Source organism: Sinocyclocheilus rhinocerous, unplaced genomic scaffold, assembly GCF_001515625.1.
Source record: "Sinocyclocheilus rhinocerous isolate Xijiao unplaced genomic scaffold, SAMN03320098_v1.1 scaffold189, whole genome shotgun sequence".
Lineage (NCBI taxonomy): Eukaryota > Metazoa > Chordata > Actinopteri > Cypriniformes > Cyprinidae > Sinocyclocheilus > Sinocyclocheilus rhinocerous.
The window spans coordinates 63,960-89,260 of NW_015667354.1; the positions used below are offsets into that span (position 1 = coordinate 63,960).

A 25,301-nucleotide genomic window follows, 5' to 3' on the forward strand; every position below is an offset into this window, starting at 1 on the left:
ATGTTATCCTCTCCATAGAGTGTACTTTAGAGAGTAAATCTAACCAATCATTTAAAACTGGGGATTCTTTCCTTCTCCAAAATTTTGTTATTGTTTTAAAAGCTGTCATTCTCAGTATTCTAAATAAATATAACTCATCTTTACTAAGTAGCGTAGGTCCTATACCCAAAACTATATTTTGTACCTTTATTATATTTCTTAAAAATTTCTTCTATTACCTGAATTACTTCTGTCCAAATTTTTTATTTTTATTTTGCAAGTATAAAATATATGAATATAATGGGCTTTAAGTTCACCGCAGCTTCTCCAACATGCTGAAAATAAATGATGATATCATCTAAATTTTTTATTTTAATTTCATCCTTTAAATAACTTCTTATTTGAAGATATTTGTAAAATAATGTCCTAGACAATACGATCCGTGGCCATGGCACGACAGACAGAGAGTTCATGAACAGCCTCCATAGTCATGACAGGGCAGACAGTGAGTTCATGGACGGCCATGGCAAAAATACAAGAGGGCAAGGGAAGCATGACACAAACAGGGACCAAACTACAAAATAAAAGACATGAAAACATGAATATGAAACAAAACCCAAACACCAAACCCCACATTACACTTATACTCTCAAACGTCTCCATCTCATTGTCTCCATAAATTTGATAAAATCCTTTGCTAGCCCAAACCTTAAATACATCATCAAAAGTATTTGGTTTAAAATCTGGATCTCTTGCTATTTCTCTTAAACAAACCATCATGTGATCACTAATCTATAGAAGTTCACAGAATTGACTCGGCAACAGCTGAGTAAAACTGTTTCATCTGAGCATGTTCTTCGTATATTATCAGATAATACCCGATTTTTCACAAATCCTGTCTGATCTAAGTTAATTATTGTTGGTAATATATCAGCAAGTCTAGTAGCAATTATTGATGTGAAGAACTTCTGACCTACATTTAACAAAGATATCGGTCTATAAGATGAACACTGTATAGGGTCTTTCCCTTCCTTTAATATTACTGTTATAATAGAAGAGTTCCATGTCTGTGGCCACTCATCCTTTTCTAGAATCCAATTAAAAACCTCACACAATATTGAGGACAACAATTGATTAAATTCTTTATAAAGGTTAACACTTTATTTTGTTGACTTGTAATTGTAGGAAGATTCAAAGAATTCAAATAATTTTTAATTTCACTTGTATTCAAACATTCAGAATCTAGTTTATAAAGAGATTGGTAATAATCTCTAAAACACAAAATTATTTCTAACTTCCCCTTTCTTTCAACTAACCCTTCATCCCTTATACTCATTATTGCAGATTTTTCTTTTTGTTTTTTTATTTTCAATGCTAGCCTTCTTAGAGATTTTGCACTATTATCATAATATTTCTGTCTAGTATACATTAAAGGAACACTCCACTATTTTTGAAAAAAGGATTCGACAACGGTAAAACTCAACTGTTTAATTCTAGGGGAGTTGGAAAATGAGCCTATTTTCAAAAATAGTGGAGTGTTCCTTTAAGTTCTTCTCAATATCTGCAATTGCTATTTTATCTAAGGACTTCTTTACCTTCTTTAACTCTTCATGAACCTCCTTATTTAAATTTTTCTCGTGCCTTTCTTGTAAACTTTTTAATTTATTTTCTAAGTTTAACTTCTCTATTTGACTTTGTTTCTTTGTTTCCATGATGCATATGCTATTATTTCCCCTCTCATTGTGGCTTTAGCAACCTCCCACAATATAACTGATGTCACTTCTCCATTATTATTACTCTGTATATAATTTCTAAAACAGTATATTATTTTTTTTTTTTTAAATATTATCCCTAAGAAGAGAATTATTAAATCTCCATATTGGAGCTCCTCGTATACTCCCAAGATCCATTTCCATTATCACTACTGCATGATCTACTACAGTTATTGGCAAGATTTCACAGCTCTTTACTCTTAGCACATCATTTTTGAACAAAAATATATAATCTAATCTGGAATAAATATTATGAGCTTCAGAGTAATATGTAAACTCCTTAATCTGTGGATGCATGAAACACCACACATCTATCAATCCCAGCCTATTTTCAAAAATAGTGGAGTGTTCCTTTAAGTTCTTCTCAATATCTGCAATTGCTATTTTATCTAAGGACTTCTTTACCTTCTTTAACTCTTCATGAACCTCCTTATTTAAATTTTTCTCGTGCCTTTCTTGTAAACTTTTTAATTTATTTTCTAAGTTTAACTTCTCTATTTGACTTTGTTTCTTTGTTTCCATGATGCATATGCTATTATTTCCCCTCTCATTGTGGCTTTAGCAACCTCCCACAATATAACTGATGTCACTTCTCCATTATTATTACTCTGTATATAATTTCTAAAACAGTATATTATTTTTTTTTTTTTAAATATTATCCCTAAGAAGAGAATTATTAAATCTCCATATTGGAGCTCCTCGTATACTCCCAAGATCCATTTCCATTATCACTACTGCATGATCTACTACAGTTATTGGCAAGATTTCACAGCTCTTTACTCTTAGCACATCATTTTTGAACAAAAATATATAATCTAATCTGGAATAAATATTATGAGCTTCAGAGTAATATGTAAACTCCTTAATCTGTGGATGCATGAAACACCACACATCTATCAATCCCAGCTCCACACCTGCTTGATGCAAAAGTGTAGCCCCTTTTACTGATTTGTGCTTTCTTATACGCCGAGTATCTAATTCTTCATCCATGACCAAATTGAAATCTCCTGCCATAATCATTATTCCTTTAACTTCTATTACTAACAACAATAAAAAAATTGTTTTTAAATTTTAAATTTTCCCCAGGTGGGTTGTATACATGAATTAAAGTTACTTTTTGTCCTTCTAATTCTCCTCTCACTAATACATAGCTTCCCTCCTTATCTATTTTACTAAATTCACTTTTAAAATTCAAATGTTTCTTAACCAATATTGCTACTCCTCTTTTCGCTGATGTGGATGACGATGCGAATACTTGAGCTCCAGCCAACTTTTCTAATTTTTTATTTCGAAAGGCCTTTGAAAGAAGCCTGCGGCATCACTAAACACTTGACAATAGTACAAGCGCATCGTGTCAATGATTTTAGGGTGCATTTTAGTCTATTAATAGAAAAAAACCCCCCACACATTATTTTAGCTGCCAAGTCATTCTGAAGATCACCATCTTTTGCCAATATGGTTACAGTCATTATTCACATCTCTAACTCCAGGAGTATTAAAGGGGCTTTATTTATTGTAAGAACAGGACAACCCGGGAAAGACTCCTATCAATAAATACAGTCATCAATCTCAAAAACGGACTCTGTGACGCATTGAGATGGAGAGTATCCCTCAATCCCAGTTTCATCTGAGTATCCCAGATGAAACAGTTGAGCCTTTGTAACACTTAAACCGAGTTGAGGATACCTCAATCCATCCGAGACACTGCTGTAACGCCGGAATCCAGAACCGCAGCGATCCACCACATGATCACCTATTGGCCTATAAGCGTTTCACTGATACCATCTCCACAATGGCTGTTATAAGACACCACCCCCGCCTTCCTTCAGACATACATTCAGCACTCACAAATAGCTTGGCCCAGACCACAAGGGCTGAGCCTTGGTCGTTTGTGGCTTTCTAAAAATGCCCACAGAATAAATACGTGGCGGACTGCCTCTCTCTCCATGTCATGATATAGCCTGCCACTTCTAAAGAAGGGCAAGCTGAATTACTCATTACAGGCCACGAGGTTAATTTTAAATGCTCATATGAAATTACACTGAAGGCACTATGTTTTGGCGCAAGGCTATGCTGACTGAAGACATGGGCCATGAGGGGGTAATGACTATAATCTGAGAGTTGAGCCTGTCGTTAATGTCTCAAAGTGCACCGGCCTTCCAGACCCTGTGATGGAGCCTGAAAGGGGGCAGGAGAAGGCACCGCTCCTGGCCCTCAGGGAGAACCTGGCCAACCCTGGATGGGTGGAGGCTGGGAAAGACATGAAGGTCTTTTATTAAAGGCAATTACACCATCTTAACCCCTCAGTGTCCTCTGTCTTTATGGGCTGGACAGGCCTGACCATCATCTGTCCCTGCGTTTCCTGTGTTCTCAGTGAAGCACTGGTCCTGCTATAAGAGTATGTTAACGTCTAGGAAGAGAAGCGGAGTTGTGTGATTTCACCTGAAGCGATGAGCATTTTCAAAGTTGGAGCATCTGTGTTGCCTCTCGCTACAAGATCTTTCCGATACCACTCTATCACAAGTGTGACACAACAACAGCCCACAATGCAAGATTTCGCTGCAAGCTAAACACAGTCTTAACAGACTTTGTTATAAAATTTACCACTGTTCAAAAGTTTAGGGTCGCTATGACTTTTTGAAAATATTTTTGACAGAAGTCTCTTATGCTTACCAAGACTCCATTTATTTGATCAAAAATATGTCCAAAAATGTGACGGAATCAACTGTGCTGCTTAATAGTTTTTATGGAAAATGTCAACCCTCTACATTGCGAGTAAATCTCTTGTAAATGCGACTAAATTTTCACTCTGGGTGACTAGATGTCTAATATTAGCCAATGGCTAATAAATTCTCAGATTTTACTCGCCAGTGTGTGAGTTGGAGGCTAAGTATAAGTTTATTTTCACTCGCCGAACACTCTGACTGAGCGCTTCAGAGTTTCACTCTCCGTCAAGCGATCTGTGCTATTTTTCAGTTCATCTGATTGGATGCGCAGCGCACCTGTATTTAACATATCGTAAACTCTAGTGTAAAGGTCCACGACTCACCGTCGCGTTGTCTCACACACACGCAGAGAGAGAGAGAGAATTGACGTGCTACATGTAAATTATATTCTTTGTTGTATTTTCCTGTCAAAATAACAGCGTTTCTTTGGAATTCTTCAGCGTTTAAGAACTGCCGGTTTCTCCGGTAGTGGGCGGAGCTAATGCGCAAACGGCAATCTCATTGGCTGGCGCTCACCTATTATCGTCCCTGTTCTGATTTCAGCAAATCAGTTCGAGTGAACGCACACAAACACACGCAGAGAGAGAGAATTGACGTGCTACATGTAAATTATATTCTTTGTTGTATTTTCCTGTCAAAATAACGTAAAAAACATAAAGTTCCTTTGGAATTCTTCAGCTTTTAAGAACTGCCGCTTTCTCTGGTAGTGGGCGGAACTAATGCACAAATGGCAATCTCATTGGCTGGCGCTCACCTATTATCGTCCCTGTTTTGATTTCAGCAAATCAGTTCGAGCGAACACACACAACCTGATTAATATTCATGAATCCAGCAGCTCATTAATCCTTAGTGCGTTTTATATTGTTCTTATTAGTAGAATTCGTATCATTATTATCTTATCAGCATTTTTGTTAGTTTTTTTTCCCAGTTTATTTTACAGAAACACTGAATAACCAAAAAAGCCCCACCACCAGTCCTAAGTTCAGTTATAATGACTAATATGCATTCATACATGGTTATCAAGTTTTAATTCTAATTACTAAAGTTCTATCATTAAATAATACTTGATTATCATATTATAATGCTTGACTGACTGATGTTAAGAGTATACTTACATTTTACAAACATTTATTATATAGTCTGGCGAGTAAACAAAAAAATGTACTAGCCAATGGTGATTCAATTGCCAAAGTGTCCGTAGAGGGTTGAATGTGTTTTTTTTTTTTTCAGAATTCTTAGATTAATAGACAGTTCAAAAGCATTTATTTGAAACAGAAATTTTTTGTAACATTATAAATGTTTACTATCACTTCTAATCAATTTAATGGATCCTTTGAAAAAAAGATTAATAAAATCGTACTGATCCCAAACTATTGAACAGTGGTGTATTTAGAGGGAAAAAAAGTGTTATTGCATAACAAGATAATGATATAAATCTCACAGAGCAGAGTGGAGCTGAGCAAATATTAAAACAATACAAGAAGTAAAAAAAGGAAAAAAATTATAGTAAAATGATTGGAATGAATGGACATCTTACCTTTCAGTTAAAAAAGCTCAGCTTCTGGTTAGAAACATTACTTGTTTTAACTGCATTGTGATAAACGGACCAGCCTGAATAATAGAGTTTTCGATTGAAGTCAGATTTGAGAAAAGTAATGCTCATAAACAGTAACAAGCAGCCAAGATGGGCCACTGAGTTTAGCACTCTCAGTTCTGTAAATCTATTCTGCAGATTTCCTTCAACAGTCAACAGTGCTACCAAAGCACAGATTCCTTGTGGGACCTCATGACCGACAGCCTGGACCACATTTGAAACTCATTCATCCAACAATGTTCATTAAAAACCTGCCATTTGTTTCAAATTTATGTTGCTTCTGCGCTAATTGCCGCCACTGAGGTAAAGCGCTCACGTGTTCGCCATCAAAGACTTTGTCTGTTACCGCACAATGCAATTACAGTTTATAAATACATACAAACAGCATCCCTGTGGCTTGGTCGGTCTACTGTACTTTCTGAAAATAGATGCGTTCATGGCCCGCCCCACCCCCTTACAACCTCCGCATGTCCCAGACTCATGTCTCTGTGGTGATGTCCCCGTCATATCTGTCAAAACCCATTCTGGCTTCCGGAAGTTTCTCCGGGCAGAGGCTCTGAGCCCTAAGAAGGTCTGTCACTGTTCTATTTGAACGCATCCACAGCCCTGATTTGTGTGCAGACGGCTGAGCACTGCATAATTGCATGAATATGTTTTCTGTAGTCAACTATGGGAGATGGAGACGGGAAAGAAAATACACCATACAGCAATTACATCCGTCTAACCTTGTGCGGAAATTCAGAATCTCATTTCCAGCCTGTCTCTGATTGTAATTACAAGTGCTGTGAATGTCTGTTACCAGCCCTGTGACTCTTAATGCGCTACTTCCATAAACCTCCAAAGACAGGATGGCAATTAATTCGGGAAAACCATCATTATTTTGAGCATTATTTATCTTAAATTCCCATAAACTCCAGCTAATGTTTCCCTTCATGCCATTGAAGGTTGATGATTATAATCAGTCCTTATCCCAAAAGAAAACATCATGACACTGATTTAAAGACCTGACAAGTACAGTTTTCTCTCCTGTGGTGATGTACTTCCTATTTAAACAGGAAGTTTGGGGCCCAGTGAATATCAAACGGCTTGTCCATTAAAAAAAAAAAAAGGCTTCAGTTACGTTAAAGTAGGACTCGGTAAAACGATAATGATAATTATCGCAATATAATTTTCCTCAATAAACGGTATGAAGAGTTCGATAAATGTTCGATATAATGTTTATGCACCAAAAGCGGAACGAAACAGCACTACTAATTTGAAGCGTGCCACACGGACCGTTTATCCGCTAGGCTCAAAGTTCAAATGGCAGCATGAGCTCACTAGAGCAGATGTGTTTACTCGCTGATGAGTCTCAGTCACTCGAGCACTAAACAGCGGTGTGAGATCCAGTGTGAAACGCTTGAATTCAGCGAACAACACTCTGTGATTTAAACTAGTTTAAAGCCGGATGAAACAGCGCTGACAAACAAGAGAACTGTGCGCAACGACACAGTCAGAAGGCTTTTCAATCCAAAAATTGCCATCATTTACCATGGATTTATTGTAGTAACACTAACCATACCATGGTATTGTGGCAGAAATGTGGGATAATAATAAGAAATTTTATAGTATTATTAATGTAGATATAAATTAAATGGATTAAAAGAGCAAGGGAATATAAGGGAATATAATTACAGTATTTTTTGATTCAGCTATAGCATTCATGCATTTATACTTAAATGTATTTAGACTACTGTTTTTCATACAAATACCTAGAAACAATATAATATTTTTACCATGGTATTGAGGTGCTATATGTGTGGTTTTAACTGTGGTTATGATGATCTAAATGTATGCTACTATGGAAGACCAATGGTTAAAGTTAATAAAACTCAAACAGAATAATAATTACATTTCGCCATATAAAAATGAGGCAATAAAGATTAAAAAATGTATCGTGATAATTATCGTTATCGACTGATATTAAAAATGTTATAGTCATTTTTTTGGCCATATCACCCAGCCCTACATCAAAGCCATGAACCATTTGCTATTGCTTGTCAGTCGCAGTGGGTGAGCCATTCTCATACTAGAGGGCATCTGATTGGACAAAAATCTGTGTAGTGCAGGATGAGTCATCAATAATTTTGGCCCATTTTCCAGGAAACGAAACACTTTTAAATGCGTATATCTAAAATTCACAGTGAAACTATAGTAGCAACTTTTTTTCTGTGTTGTGACATACATCCAAGTTTAACAGATTTTTTCAAAAAGAAAAAATGTAGGGCGGATACTGGATTTTGAGAGATATAGACATGTTTGCGTGTTGCAGTCAATTGTGGAGGGGTGTTGTTATACTGACTAAATAAATGAAGTCCGGCATACATGACCAGACAGAAGTAGGGTTGTGCCGATAGATGATAGTATAGTGCAGTGTTTCCCAACCTTTTTTTGTCGCGGCACCCTTTGGAAATTTTAACAAACTTGTGGCACCCTACATTTTTTAATTTTACAGTTGGGTAATTTTGGTGCAGTATAGCACGAGATAGCTTGATTTCAAACTTTGAATTGAATAAAAAATGACAAGTAAGCAGTCAGTAATAAAATAAGAACAAATAAAGAAATGAATAATGATAGCACAAATAAAAAATAACGACAGGCCTTCGAATTAAATAAATTGCTTTTTAGTTTTTCAGGTAGGTCTAACAGTAGGGTTAAGATATTTAACTTTTTTTTTTTTTTTTTACCAATTATCCAAATAATGTTTAGTCCTAGAAAGCTATTATTATCAGAACACGTGAGCATAAAATAGCGGTTAGCAGATCAATGAATGAGAGGGCAGCGTTACCAAAGTTGCCCATTTACTACACCATGTTACAACACAGTAGGGCTATTGCAGACAGAAACAATACTGTACTACATCGATGTTTCCTGTCGGCTCAATTTTTGAGTGGACTTTGCTGTTCCGATGAGCATGAACGGTATACGAGTGGAGCGACTGAGCGGAGCGCACACACATAGAGCGGGATAATACGCAGAGCGTCACACCACTTGAAAGTGAAACCTGAGCTGTGAACCAATTTTCGGCAGCCGAAATTTCTGTGCATCTCTAATTATTGGCGACATCAGAAATGGATATTATATAATAGATGCTTTTTTGAACATTTTAGCAATTTAAAAATATTAAAAAATGATTTTTTACACGGCACCCCGGTTGGGAAACACTGGTATAGTGTATTGACGATAGTCAGAGATATTGCCTATGGCTGATGCCTTTGAGGATAGCAAGACGATTATTATTGTTATTATTAATACTATTTCATTGATATTAGGGCTTATTTGTTCCATTTTTTCCCTGTGTTTTTACAGTGTTGCGTGTTATAACCAATCAATCACACACGATTCTGTTGAGTTTATGAATGCAACGGCCAATCAGAGATGTTCAGATGAGTCATTGCTGAAACACCGGAGTTTTGTTGTTGAGTTCGCGCGCTGAATGAATTCTGACTCGCAAATTCTCTCATTATAAACAACAAAGTGCAGATGTATGTGCGATGTAAGTATAAGAGATTTATTCATCATACAGTGTAGATGGCTTCGATTATTATAACGGGAGTGTTTTTTAAAGTGCATATACTCGCGTTAGACTGAAGTCATGTTCTTTGATAATTTAAATGTACTTTGCTCATATTCTGTAGCTGCTGTTTGAATAACTGAGGAAATATAAGCATTAGAATTAGTAACTTACAATGTTGCTATTAAATTATGTTAAATACAAATTCAGTCATATTAAAAATATTTTATATATTTAGTTAATATTACACTAACATTAGGGTGCATTTAGCCTTACCCTGGAGTTGGTTCACTCTCCGGCTATGAAGCTAAGTAAGTAAATAATTAAATAAATTAGCATGATAATATCGTGTATCAGCGATCTCACAGGCTGATGATAGGACGATATGACTATGGAGTATATCCCCCAACACTAGAGAGAAGTCTGTCATTTTAAGTTTTAACATTTTGATTAATATTATAGATGAAAAAATAGTTCACAATAAGATCAATACCATGCATTTCAGTCGTGGCCTAATGGATAGAGAGTCGAACTTGTAACCCGAAGGTCACGGGTTCGAGTCTCAGGACCGGCAGGGATTGTAGGTGGGGGGAGTGAATAACCAGCGCTCTCTCCACCCTACGACTGAGGTTAGACCCTTGAGCAAGGTAACTGCTCCACCGGGCGCCGCAGTAATATGGCTGCCCACTGCTCCGGGTGTGTGTTCACGGTGTGTGTGTGTTCACTGCTGTTTGTGTGCACTTGGATGGGTTAAATGCAGAGCACAAATTCCGAGTATGGGACACCACACTTGGCCACACATCACTTCACTTCAAACTTGAAGATGATTCCCCTACTAGTGAAAGTTTCAAAGCTAATAAACAGACTAAAAAGCCACAAAATCCCAATTTTGATTTTATGAGGTCTTTAACATCGAGTATGCAGTGTAAAGAGAGTCTACTCACCCTCTACAGGGCAGTAACGGGTGACCTTCTCGGGCATGAGCTGGCGTTCTTTGTGGCGGCAGTAAACCTCTGCTATCTGCTGCCGGCACTCCTTGGTCTTGGTGCGAGAAAGGGCGGAGATCGCCTCTTTGCCACTGATCTCGCATTTGGGCGGCTGATCATACTTGATGTTGGCGGTGGGTGTGGCCAATCGCTTGGCCTGCTGAAGATGGTGCCGGTGCTGCAGGGACTGCTGTGGACTGAGGGTGGGATTGGCCCTCCGCTGAAGGTCGGTGCGCGTATGATTGAAGCCACCTTTGTTCTGTGCATACTGAATGACCTCGTTGGAGTTCTTGCTCAGGCTTTGCTGCGCATGCGCCTTCTCCAGAAGGCCTTGTTTGTGCTTGCCGGGTGCATGTCTCTGAGTCTGTGAACGCGCCACGAAATTACTGTTGTCTATATTCTCAAAGTCTTTGGGAACGGAGTTCTCGTTGTTGCTGTCCACGCGGACTTTCTCCTTGGGCCGATGCGAGTAGTAGCCGTCCTGAAACATGAAAACAGATGAAATCAGTAGCTGCTACTACTAGAACATCAATGTCACACCAGATAAAACACAACATCATCAAGTTTTATGCCTCAGTTAGTTTTATAAGCAATCAGACATACAATTTCTTTAACTATTTTTTGGTTGAACAATATAATGGGTGAATAAACATTTAATAGTTTTACATTAGAGACCTGGAGATGGGCTCTTTTGACTTGGGTCACTATGCAACCTCCTATCAACCAAGTAGAACACCCTAGAAAATGCATATCAACATCCTTGCAGCCTCTCAGAACACCTTAGCAACTGCATACCAATGACCTGGCAACCGCCCACAGCACTTCTCACAGTTTTACAATTCAGAAAACATCTAGTTCCTTGTGCGCTGTTAAAAAAAAAAAAAAGGCATATTGACACAGGTGTCTGCCGGCATATGAGTAACATTATTGAGCAACAGTAAAACTATTCAGTATAGTATGTAAGCTTATCAGACTTTAACCACACAGTAATTCACAGGGAGCATGACCTCAGGTCATCTCTGCTATTTTGCAGTTTCCTGCAAGTGTCACTGCTGATGGAATATTCCACTGGTAACAGTGTGTGCAACAGGAAGGAGGTTGCAGCCATGCCCTGAGCGCTGATATGATTGCAGGAGACATCTCTGTAGCTGTGAATGCTATAGGAGAGGATATGATCTCTGACATGACAGGACGACTATCTACATGGTGTTTTGCAAATAAATGTGCATTTTTTTTTCATTTTATCTCTTTATATCTTTTGTTGATTCCATTAGCAAGTCATTCGCCCATTTCAGCTTGAATATAAACGCCAACTCAGTCTCATGCTGAAGTGTAAACAAATTTTTTATTTGAAAGAAAGTAAAACTTCTTCAAACTATTCTTCAAGCATGCATTAGATATCAAAAGTGACACAACTGCTTTCAACATTGACAATAAGAAGCATCAAATCAGCATATTGGAGTGATTTCTGAAGGATCATGTGACAGTGAAGACTGAAGTAATGGCTGCTGAAAATTCAGCTTTGCTATCACAGGAATAAATTTCATTTTAATACATATTAATTTATGATAATGACATGATAATTTAATTTATATAGGCTAGTTTCTTGGCAATAGTGTTCAAATGTTGCAAAATGTAAAATAAAGCTCATTAGAATATAGGGCTGCACGATAAATCGCATGCGATATTTAACGCGCATCTTGTCAGAAAGCCGGTTCTGTAATCAGCGGTAAATCTCCATCACCTGCGGGCTTTCACATTGAGCAGCATTAACTACACAGAGCCATTGTTCACTGACGAGCTGCGCAAAAAATCGCGCGAATATGAACGTGGTTTTGCGCAGCTCGTCAGTGAACAACGGCCCTGTGTAATAAATGCTGCTCAATGTGAAAGCACAGCACGTGATGGAGATTTACCGCTGATTACAGAAGCGGCTTTACTGATAAGATGCGCGTTAAATATCGCATGCGATTTATCGTGCAGCCCTATTAGAATATGTAAAATAAATACAACTATGGTTAATATTTATAAAGAAAACAATTAAAATCACAGGTGCTACATCTTAAATTCCCTTTACTGCAAGTCAGTTCAGTCTGCTGCCATTTACACAAACAGTGATTTTCAGCCATGCAAACACACCTCCTATTTACTTGAAAGGCCGAAAATAACTGCTCGCAAACACTACATTTTCATAAATTACAAATCAAAAATAAAATCTAACAACAGTGTTTTAAAAAACACTTAAGCTAAAACCACCCCAAAAATATTCAGCCATAAACATGCCCATTTCAGAATAAACAAACACGTGATCGTTTTAACTATAAGGCAGGACTACAGAAGGGTCAATACATCATATTGAGAGTTTGGATGTCTCTGCCTTATGAAACATGTGACAATAGCCAGTTTAACATTACAACCTTTTTGACATGATCTCACTAACTTCCCCATGCATCGCATCCCCTGACTTCTCAAAAACATCCCTACATCCTGTCAACTGCTCTTACTTTTCCCCAACTCATTCTGTCCACCGATTACTGCGCCACGCTTAAAGGATGCTGTACGTAAAGGAAGACAGCAAAAGAGACATTAATAGGAGGAAATGGAAACAAGCAAACAGAAAAAAAAAATCAGAGAGAAGGAGATGAGGACAGGAAGTAAGACGAGGCACTGCTGCAACTCTCATTTCCTTACCGTTATGGTGCAATTTGTCTACAAAGCATTTATTAAAGCTTGTTTGTGAACTCACAGAGTGTATTATTTGTGAGGGAAATCTTTCGAAGACAAATCCCTGTCGCGTCACCCGCACTTTAGCCCTCTAAAGGCTACCGTTTAGAGCAGACTCCACTCCAGTCTGCTCCTCCTCCTCCTCCTCCAGGAGCTTTCAGGAGGAAATTACAGTGCCTGGGATTAATAGCCTGAGCAACCACAGGAGGTAAGTTAGGCTGCTGGAGAGAAGACTATCGATCGCTTGCAAAAATCTGTCATTTCCCAAGGTGCTCTGGGAGCCCTGCTCTGCACCGCTGAGCACCCTGGCAGTCGCAGGCCTTCTGTATTCTCTCTCAAACGGAGGAGGCTCCCCTCTCTCTTGCATCATCCATCACAGGAATGGTGGGAGTCGCACACTCGTTTATCAAGCACACTTTTATCTGGCTCTTTTTCCACCTCTCTGATGGCGAAGAACATCACAGGCCACACACACACACACGAACACTAGAACTGGGCGGTATGATGGTATATACCGTAAAAATGTGTCAGCCGGCAGAGATTCTGCTATATCGTCAACACTGCCGCGCAATTTAAACAATCTGAAAGGAAACAGAAAAGTACAGACAGCGCAGAGCAGACAGGCTCTTCTAGTGTTCACAGCTTTATTGATTACAATAGGAGCGATTTGGTTATAGTTTCCAGTGCCGTGTTTCTGGGTAGTTATGATTGCTGATATAAATGACAAAATATTTGAGAGAGGCTTTCCCTGCAGTCATTGGCACGGCGGCGAGGAACGGTCCGACACTGGAATGCTGCTTTGCCTGTTCTCTCAAAGCCTCACGTCAGAGACTGTTTGACAACTATAGTTATATGTAACTGTACACCTTAATGGTTTAAATGAATGAATAAGGTTTGAGGGAGAGTGCACACATGAAACCTAAAACCAAACAACACTCCCTTAATCTGTCCTGATTTTCCTCCGCCTTCACAGTCCATCAGCTAATACGCGGATACTGTGGGAATAATAAAATACTACTTATGTATCTGATCTCTTCTGATCCAGGCCAACTGCATCTCTCGATCTGAGCCTTGTGGAGTGAAAGTCATAAAACCTAAGAACATAACTTCACCTCAAAAAAAGAAAGAAAGAAAAAAAAATGAAGAGGCTTTTTTGCATTGTAGCAATATTTTTATGACAATTAATCACATTTACACTCAAAGTACTGCCAAGCACACCAGGAAAATCATGTAAATTAATACCTTAAATGATGGCCGTTTTTCTTATAATTAATCATAATGACATTTTTCTAGTTATGCCAAGCTCAAAAATATTTTAATAGGGTAGAAACTGTGAGAGAAAAAAATATTCATTCTTATTCAGTAAACCACAAAAAAACTGAAAAAGTCATGAGGCTTTTGACTGTTGTTGTGAACAAAGAGGGGACCTGGAGTCAAAAAGGCTGAGAATCACAACCCTAACCTCAAGTATGAACAATACTGTGGCTGTTTTTCTTTTAGAATGCACCACTACAAATAACAATTAAAGATCCACTCAAATTCAACATGCACATAAAAAAATGGTCATCCACAAGTGATGTAGCAAGTACCAAAATGCAGTTCGTGAGTCGCCTGGATCAAAACGGGTGAATCACATCTCAGCAGAAGCTTGTTGGACTAACAGCACTGGGACTGAATGGAAATACTGCTAGTCAACTATTAGGAGAGTCATAAATACTTCAGTTCTCTGTGAAGCTGATGCAAAAAGGACGTCAGGAAACATTACATGACTCAGCCTAAGGCTACAAGATATGAGCTTTGACTGTACAAAAAATATGCATGGGGAATGGATGTGTAAGCTGGTGCACATATGGATGTAGACATGAAAAGAGCATTCGTGCAAAAAAAACTAAAACAAAAAAAAAACTATGTGACTATGACTCAAGACAATGGGCCAGGAACTAAAATGTCTCTTTCCATGAGTAATCTCACAGTCTCTGACCAAATGTGACACCTCACACACAGTTTGCTGCTTTACCAAAAATAAATTGATAACAAATTAGATAATGCAATAAGCATGCACTAGGAAATGCAGGCCGCAAATCCAAAAGTCACTTCTAATCACTGTTCATGCTATTTTTGACCAAATGTAACACCTCACAGTTTGCTTCCACCAGCAAAGGTCGGCAAAGTTTACCTCACCCTGTGCCCCAGGGTTGCAGGGGTCACCTTCCTAGAGGCTGCCCTCTCGCTGACCTCTCAGCCTGGGTGGCTGCGCAGGATCAGTGCTGAATGAGTCACAGAGAGCTGGGGGTGGGGAGACGTCACATGTGCAGACTAGACACAGAAAGTGAGCTTGCGAGCTGGTTATAGTATGCGGGACGGGCGCTGAAACCCAACTCTGACCTTTCCTACACCACAGAGAGCAGCTCCATCAATCACTGTGACTGTCTACAAGCTACTCAATCAAACTGAACTGAAGCCAGCGATCCACATCGAATCCTCATTCACAGAGTGGGTGTCTGAATCTTAATAAAAACAGCCCCAGTTGACCTGCTCGTAAAGGTCAAACTCTGGACAAGTACAAAAGAACACTGGGGCTTTGTTCAGAACAGTAGCGTAGTACATGTTGCACAGTTTATACTTGATACTGCCAACAAATTGTAAAACCAATGTTAAATCTAGATTATACCACAATAAACATTTCAAATAGTAGCATTCTTACTAGTCTTATCAAACAATGAGTCAGGGCTGATTTAAGTCACATGGAAATAAGGGGGTCAAATTGGGCTTATTGATTTGTGATACAGAAGGTCATTATGATGGTTTTGTGCCAATCATAGGAATAGGAAAATAAAAATTTGGGGGGAAAAAGCCTTGTCTACAGTTTAAAAAGGTGTTAAGTTTACATTGCATAAATGATTGTAAACGTTGTACAGGCCTTAAAAAAACAAACAAATCAACTGTTTGAAATGTCAAATGTTCACTGTTATACATACTTTAAATTTAATTAAAAAAATACGCTGTGTATATACTTACATGTAAGAAATGTATGGATCAGATTGAAACAATTATTTTTTTTTCTAGAATGCCATTTCCTGATGAATTTATAAATGGAATTATGTAATTCGATAAATTCCTTAAATTTTACTTCAAACTGCAATTCAGCTTCCTGTGGCATGTGGCCAATATAACTCATATTCATTCTTTTGCCAAAACATTATGCATTCATAAAATCTGCAAATTGTGCACAGTATTCAAGCTATTTACCACTGAGATGATAAAACGTAGTATGCTATTGGCCAAGCGAAGCCAAGAACTAGATGTTGGCCAATGCTATCATCCAAATATTCTGAAGTTGTTAAGTTTATATTGCATAAATGATTGTAAAAGTTGTACAGGCCTTAAAAAAACAAACAAATCAACTGTTTGAAATGTCAAATGTTCACTGTTATACATACTTTAAATTTAATTAAAAAAATATGCTGTGTATATACTTACATGTAAGAAATGTATGGATCAGATTGAAACAATGATTTTTTTTTCTAGAATGCCATTTCCTGATGAATTTATAAATGGAATTATGTAATTCGATAAATTCCTTAAATTTTACTTCAAACTGCAATTCAGCTTCCTGTGGCATGTGGCCAATATAACTCATATTCATTCTTTTGCCAAAACATTATGCATTCATAAAATCTGCAAATTGTGCACAGTATTCAAGCTATTTACCACTGAGATGATAAAACGTAGTATGCTATTGGCCAAGCGAAGCCAAGAACTAGATGTTGGCCAATGCTATCATCCAAATATTCTGAAGTTGTTTATATCTTCTGCCATCACCTTGTGCTTTCTTGCTGAAGGTGGAGTCCAAGCTAAACCGCACTGAATTAAAAATTGATTCGGATATTAGGTAGATTGAGTGAAAATTGCCTCTGGGCTTTCATCACCTCTGCAAACAGAACAGTTGTTCCTAACAATGAGGCAGACGCCAAGGACAGACAGAAAGAAAGAACTTGACGCATAACCTTGCCTTTCTTTCGAACAGCAGAAACCACAGAGGAAGTTGTTCATTGTTTGTCAAGCCAGACATGCAGTCCAACAAGCATGCATGCAACCACACTTAAGAAAACATAACCTAGCTGTACAGTATTCGCATACCTAGAGACATTGCTCAGTTTTTCTCTCTCTCTTACATGGTTTTGCTCTAAGCAATGCTCTTGTCCTGGGTGATACAGTCTAATGAAGGGGCTGGTCCCATAGCCAGTCTTGCTCACAGCTCTGAGTGGGCTACTGGGAAAAATAGTGAAAAGCGCTTCCACTAGAGATGACAAATAAGCCCAGCTCAGCCCCCCAAGCGGAGAAGAGCAGGTCTGCATGAGACACTCAGCGGACTGACAGAGCTACAACACCTTCTTCTACACGGCCAACATGAGTCAGAGAGACCACAGCAAAGCCAGAACAAGGATGTTACATTAGAGAAGATAGTTTATCTCTGAGAGAAAGCAGACGAGACAGAAAGAAAAGGTTTATAAGAGGAGAAAAGATAATGAAAAGGCAAGAGGAGAAGAAATATTAAGAGAAACAGAAACAAAAATGAGCACAAGAGGAAGATAGTTTCTTCTTCTGTGGTTCATGGTCAATTAAGACTTGCAAAACATGTAGGTTTTTTATCCTGCAAGTGTTTCTGAAACATATTTACTTCCATAATCTAACATTTCAGAGTGAAACAGGATGCTCAGTGTGGAAAAATTTGAAATAGAACAATTCATCGCAATTGTCTGAATTATGAAAAGTGCCCATTACATAACAGAATGAAGCCAGACCAAATGAGAGTTTGCTAAAATAGTGTCCATCTCTATATTTGCTCATCGGTTAACATTATCCAATTACCTGCATTTCAAAGGGAGAGCAGGTTATTACAGATGGATTAAAGATGGAGGACAAAACGTGGCTATTTGGAAAATCGTGCACAATCAAACATTCACAATAACCAAGTAGCTCATCTTCCATCGTATTTCCACTCTCTATATGGTCTGTAATTTAAAGTCACTTAGTTACTTTCCACTATGCACACCCAAAAACACTCAGATAAACCCATTTAGACTTCTGACAAACACTCGTGATGGATGGGGAACGTAACTAGTTCAAACAGTCTTTGATAACTAGCTACGAAACATGATCACGGGACTTCAAACCACAACTCCTCTGCATGACAACTTCAATGTTTATGAAGCCTCTGAACTTTTCCAGCACGTAAAGATAGAGGCCTTCATCAGTCCTTGATCATGGCCTGCCACAACATGACTGATCATTTGTAGTACAAATTATACCTCACCGTACCGAATATAGTCACCAAAACGCAGCCTGACCTACTTCCTTGCTATGCTTGCTTTATTAACTCCACTAACTGACAAATATTAACCTTATTTTAGGATTTATTATGATACAAAGCTACGGAAAAGGCTGTTTTACTGACAATAATGTGTTTAGTTTATGAAAAAACCCTCGACATTTATTCAGTTTAAAAGCTTTGTATCTGCTTTTAGCTGTGATACATTATTACAAACTTCACCATTAACAGATTAACATAACTAATACGAGGGCACGAGCTCTAATTGTTTGGGCATTAACAACAGTGCCTCAAGCATGAAGATTTACATTTGAACCTCTATCTTGTCTGTGATTTGTGCACTAAGCTGCCTTTCACAGCTGGTAGACTAAGCTCAGAATCATCAGTTTTGGATTCTCTGTGAAGAGCGCTGAGATTCCCCATAAGCCTCCGCTTGAGGCGCTTTGTGGCGTTTTTCCTATTGAACGCAGTCCCAAGCTCTCTGAGCACCTGTTGGCACGAGGCCTGATTGGCATCATCCTCTTCCCTCTGAAGCGCAAGGCCCACAGCTCTCACCAGTGCAAATGAGCAAACATTAAGCCAGGCTTAGCCCGCTGCTTTAAGGTTTAAGGCCTCGGCTTTTGTATCAAGTGGTCAACAGTAATCCATTATGGTAGGGATTTCTGGCCCCGTCTCAGAAAATGCTCTTCTAAGTCTGAGGGATACAGAGTCACGCAGCTCAACTAGTGAAAGCTGGCCCGTTTAAGAAGGTTTCCAGTTGCCAGCCCCTCATCTCATCAGTCTTGCACATTCTGTTCTTCTGTAACAGGGCTGGGCAAAATTCACAACTGAAGAAATGGCTCCCTTTCAGTTCATGAGTTGGAATTTTAATAGAATTGGACAAATCTCACAGGAAGTTGAACTGGAATGACAGGAAGAGGTTTACTGAACTGTAATTCAAAGAAATTCAACACAAACAATGCTTTCTGAGAAATAAAATGTCCTTCAAACCTGGTTGTAAAAAGTTAATTTATTTAAAGGAAATGTTTCACTTAAAAAATCATGCCATTGCAAACCTGCATGCTTTTCTTTCTTCTGCAGAACACAAAAGAAAATATTTTGAAGAACTTAATTGACTTTTTCCACTATTTGGACAAAAGAAAAAACACATTTCAAAATATCTTCTGAAAGAAAAAGTCATACTGGTTTGGAACGACATAAGGGAGATACATTTTAAAAGGGGACATAAAGAGATCTATTTAACTATCTAGCCTATAAACTTTTTTCTAAAGGTTCAGTCATGTCTTTGTGAAGTCAACATTTTACCAAGTTTGTCTTGATAATTTTACTTTTCAAAGGTAAAAAAACACGAAACATTCTTAAGAATAAAATTTCTCTTAATTGCTATTTTCTTCTTATTTTCTAACTTAATATTTAGTTAACTTAATAATAGTTAGGCTAACTGAGACTTGTCATAGCACTTGCGTATCGTTGCTCTTTTGTTGATATTGATTGCTTCCATTGTCCTCATTTGTAAGTCGCTTTGGATAAAAGCATCTGCTAAATGATTAAATGTAAATGTACTATTTTTTATTGCCAAAAACATTTCTTATGAATATTCTTATCCTTTTTCCTAAGAATGTTGTAAACTTATGAAGACAAAACTTATGAAGATTTTGAATTTCTGAAATTAATGTTTTAAAAATCTCTTAAGTTTGGGATAACCTCCAACCTAAAGGAAAGATGTTTAATGAATTTATTGGGTTGTCTTATTGTGTTATTGTGACAGAATAAATCTATCTACAAATAGGCTAATACATATAAGCCCACTATTACTAGGTGATGTGCACAAGTACTCTGACATTACACCAGTGATTGATAATGTACTGTAAACAATGATCAGTCATGATTATGTTTGATTTGAATTCAAAATTAAGCAACAACTCCACAAAAAGTCAATGATATTGATTGCTTCCATTGTCCTCATTTGTAAGTCGCTTTGGATAAAAGCATCTGCTAAATGATTAAATGTAAATGTACTATTTTTTATTGCCAAAAACATTTCTTATGAATATTCTTATCCTTTTTCCTAAGAATGTTGTAAAGACAAAACTTATGAAGAATTTGAATTTCTGAAATTAATGTTTAAAAAATCTCTTAAGTTTGGGATAACCTCCAACCTAAAGGAAAGATGTTTAATGAATTTATTGGGTTGTCTTATTGTGTTATTGTGACAGAATAAATCTATCTACAAATAGGCTAATACATATAAGCCCACTATTACTAGGTGATGTGCACAAGTACTCTGACATTACACCAGTGATTGATAATGTACTGTAAACAATGATCAGTCATGATTATGTTTGATTTGAATTCAAAATTAAGCAACAACTCCACAAAAAGTCAAACATGGAGCTCATTTTTGATTTTATAATCACAAAAACATTTAATTCGAATAGCATTCATCACTTTAAATACACAGCACTATAAAAAAAACACAACGCTTAGTCCTAAACTCACGTCTTAAGCCCTATTCGCACGGGATTAGTATTACCTGGTGACCTCCAGTCATTTGTAATAATTACGGAGGTTGTCTGTGATCTCAATCCCGTGCGAATCGGCCATGTCTGTAATTTGTAAAGTAAAAATTCCCCCGCAAATGACCTACCATATTACGCCGAACACGGAGGTCCTGTGATAATATTAGTCCCGTGCGAATCGGCATCTCTGTGATTTGGCCAGCATTTGGCGGGTCGTATATCATACGTTTCCTGTGCGCCTTTTTATCCGTCTTTCGCGAAGAATGGAGCTGCGTTGGAGTGTTTGATAGTATTTTGGGTGCTGTTATATCGCTAAACCATACAATTGGCAGAAAGAGAAAGCTGGAAAGATTTTGAGGTTAATGCGTTACAAATAAATCAAGCATAAAGATTGAGATATTATTTTAACCTGGTGAAATGTAAATGACACAGCGCACAAAACTATATTAGTTTCTTTTCTTTTTTTTAAATCCATCTAACCGGACCATAGAACGGGACTCTCAAAGCCTTGACATCCGGGTATCCGGGAGACAAGTCAGTAAATTCGAGTAAAATCACAGGCTTCACTTATCCCGTGCGAATGTACCACACAAAATTCGTCTTTCGCGAAGAATGGAGCTGCGTTGGAGTGTTTGATAGTATTTTGGGTGCTGTTATATCACTACACCATACAATTGGCAGAAAGAGAAAGCTGGAAAGATTTTGAGGTTAATGCGTTACAAATAAATCAAGCACAAAGATTGAGATATTATTTTAACCTGGTGAAATGTAAATGACACAGCGCACGAAACTACATTAGTTTCTTTTTTTTTTTTATCCATCTAACCGGACCATAGAACGGGACTCTCAAAGCCTTGACATCGTATCCGGGAGATAAATCAGTAAAATTGAGTAAAATCACAGGATAATACTAATCCCGTGCAAACAGGGCTTTAGTCTTCATTTAACACCAAAGCCTGTTTTCTTCTTATGAAAAACATTTTTAAGAATATATTTGTAAACATTTCAAGAATTGCATTTAGGAACATCATTACAAATTTCTTCGAATTTCTATAAAGAAATGTCTTTACTTCTTTCTTAAGAAGATTTTCATGAATCCGGCCCCTTATCTGTATCAGAGAACAACATCATGTTCCACGCACATCAAAACAAGCAAACAACCACCTTTCCGTCGACAGGAAACCGTCGTTAATGAGGGGGGCAAAGCCTTGTAGGCAGAGTGTTTAAAGAGGCATACAAATGAGACAGCGCAGCAATTAGAGAGAATCCACAATGGAGCGGCCACTCTCGGCTAAGGATTTCTTAATGAATGCTCAAGGTGCTGCTTGTGAGACAGATTGCTCGACATGTGGCCTCCTCGCATACGAAGTGGTCTGGGACTCGGGCCCCAATGCCTTTACATAACCGCCCCTTTCAGTCAGGCAGCGTGGGAGAACTACAGCTTTGTGTGGGCGACGGGACCGCGGGTGTACGTGTAAAAAGCAGGTCTGTGTAGGAAGAACGATTGCTCGTTCATTCCGCTTGTGTAAATATCCTGAAACCCACCATGCTCAGAAATACCCTTCCACGAACCAGGACCGAAAACAGCCCCACCCTGGCTCGGTTCCTTCGGTTCTCTCAGCCACACGCACCACCAGCGGCACACTGGAACGGGTGTATTTTGGGCTAATCTCTTCGCTGATTGCTAATAGTAAGGTACATGCATGGAACAACCCAGATTTGGACATAATGACAGCAGCAAGGTCAGCGCAAAAGGCGGTTTTCCAGGCCTGTTATTTGGTTGGCATCAGCCAACAGAGAACTCAAACGTCCAGGCGGTAGTCTGTGGCCCATGTGGAGGAATAAGACCATCAAACAGACTCCCAGAAGCTGACTGGCAGAGCCCGTCTCGGGTCAGTGTACTCCTGCTTTGCTTTTACAACACATCCCGGTGCCATGCCAACACCCCTAAACTTTGCAGGTGTGCAGTTTGGCTCGATCAGGTTATACACACATGGGACTTGACGGATGGCTCCTTTGCCAGCATGGCCCAGTCACATATAGAGTATCAATACACCATCTGTAACAGAATATCTGAGAAGCACTGGAGCATTAATTAGCATACCATTCCATCACTGCCATCCCCATTTCAAAGGCTCTGGCCAACGGCACAACTCAGCAGGTCTCGATTTGATTTTTTGGTAACGCATTAGCACGCTGACCCACAATGATTTGGCGCTTTTGTCTGAATACAATGAACAAACTGCATTAATTTACATAGTTAGCAAAGGAATAAAATATATGGCAGCTGATAACACCAGTCCGGTTCTTTACTTTAATAGTTACTAATCTGGAGGAAACCAGCATGTGGGAAACTATAGTACCTTGTAAAATCTAATCGCACAACAATGGCAGTCATTGTGTTGAATACATAAAGTATGTTTCTATACAAATCATACGAACAAACCATTTCCTACTATCCCCCATTAAGAGCTACTTTATAAAACGGTGCGCTGATACAAAGCAAGCAAACAAACAGTAAAAAAAGAAGCAAACTGAAAGCCATATTATAATCAGAAGCTGTTGCAGTCATGAAAAAGAGAACAGAAGGTACATCCAAATTTCTCTGCTGCTCCGCGACAAGTCACTGTAGGCCTATATCTAAAAATATTTAATGACAATTATAGACTAGATGTGCGAGGAGGGAACCAATTTAGACAAACATTGGCAGCATGCGCGCTACATCATTTATCTGAGTGTGACGCAGAGCGGATGTCAATACGAGAAAATCAATGGCCAGAATAGTGATGCAACAGTCCTGTTCAGCATCGGGGTGCCCTTTCACTGCATTCAATGCCAGCAGACGCTCAAAACACTCCCCTTCTGTTCATGACTCAGTACTTTTGCTGTTCACTCTGCTGTGCTGCAACTGCAAAACAAAAGAAGCTGTTTGAACATTCACACATCGTTCAATCCGACTGAGATTTCTGAGGTCTGTTGTTTTGTCTGAAACAAAGCCATTTTTTCTTTTTCATTTTTCGTTAGTCTTCTTTACCTCGGAGTTTAATAAATCTGCAAACACGCCCTGAATAAATACCAATCACCTCTCTTCATCTCCCTTAACAGATCTCATTTACATCCATCCACCACGGCGCAATTCCATCAGCTGATATCCAATTCTGATATTAACCCATGGCTGTTGTCCATGCATTAATGTGCCCTCAGATTGGAAACCAAATAACAATATTATCCACATCTGACGTCCCAGTTCTGCATGTAATCTAAGCTCAGTCTGGCATTTGCTTAATTTATCTCTTTCAGGTCTCAGCAGTTTAATTCTCAGTAACCCCTCAAGAAGCCAACTACCTCTTGGCAGGCCATGCTTGTAAGAAAGAATAAGTGATCCACCTGGTTAAAAAAAAGGTTCAAGAAGCCTTGTATGCTCACCAAGGCAGCATTTATTTGATTAAATACACAGTAATACAGAAATATTATTACTAGGCATGCACCGATACTGAGCTCCAGTACTCGTACTCGTTAAAATGCCCCAATACCAAACGCCGATACCACAAAACATGTGATAAGTGCCATATTCAGACAAAGATACACCGACAACAGACAGCAGAATGGAGTTATTAGAGATTAAAGATGTCTACAAAGTATATGTATGCAATGAATATAAAACATTCAGTATTAATGCCTGTATAGCTGACAGTTAGGAGATTTATAGCGAGTGGTTCCCTGCATTTTTACAGCAAATCGCGTGATTACAGTACTGAGCCGCGGCAATGGAGCAGCTCTAATGCTATTAAATAAAAGATGATGTAGGCTACCATAGAGAGAGAAAAAAATGAACAGTGAAAGTAACAAAAACTGAGCTCCTGTACTCCTACAGTTACTCGTTAAAATGCCCCGATACCAAACGCCGATACCACAAAACATGTGATAAGTGCCATATTCAGACAAAGATACACCGACAACAGACAGCAGAATGGAGTTATTAGAGATTAAAGATGTCTACAAAGTATATGTATGCAATGAATATAAAACATTCAGTATTAATGCCTGTATAGCTGATTTACGCCAGCTGGTAAGCAAATCACGCTGAGTGGATTGAGCGCGCGGCGGCGCAGATGC

General features: G+C 38.4%; 1 protein-coding gene across 1 annotated transcript in view; it reads right to left on the minus strand.

Moving 5' to 3' along the window:
• The window catches only part of LOC107733871 (xylosyltransferase 1-like), a 77,579-nt gene that overhangs the window by 28,983 nt on the left and 23,295 nt on the right, over positions 1–25,301 (minus strand). The window contains exon 2 of the mRNA XM_016545701.1: positions 10,569–11,091. Coding sequence (XP_016401187.1) covers positions 10,569–11,091 — 523 coding nt within the window. The remainder of the gene's footprint in view (positions 1–10,568; positions 11,092–25,301) is intronic.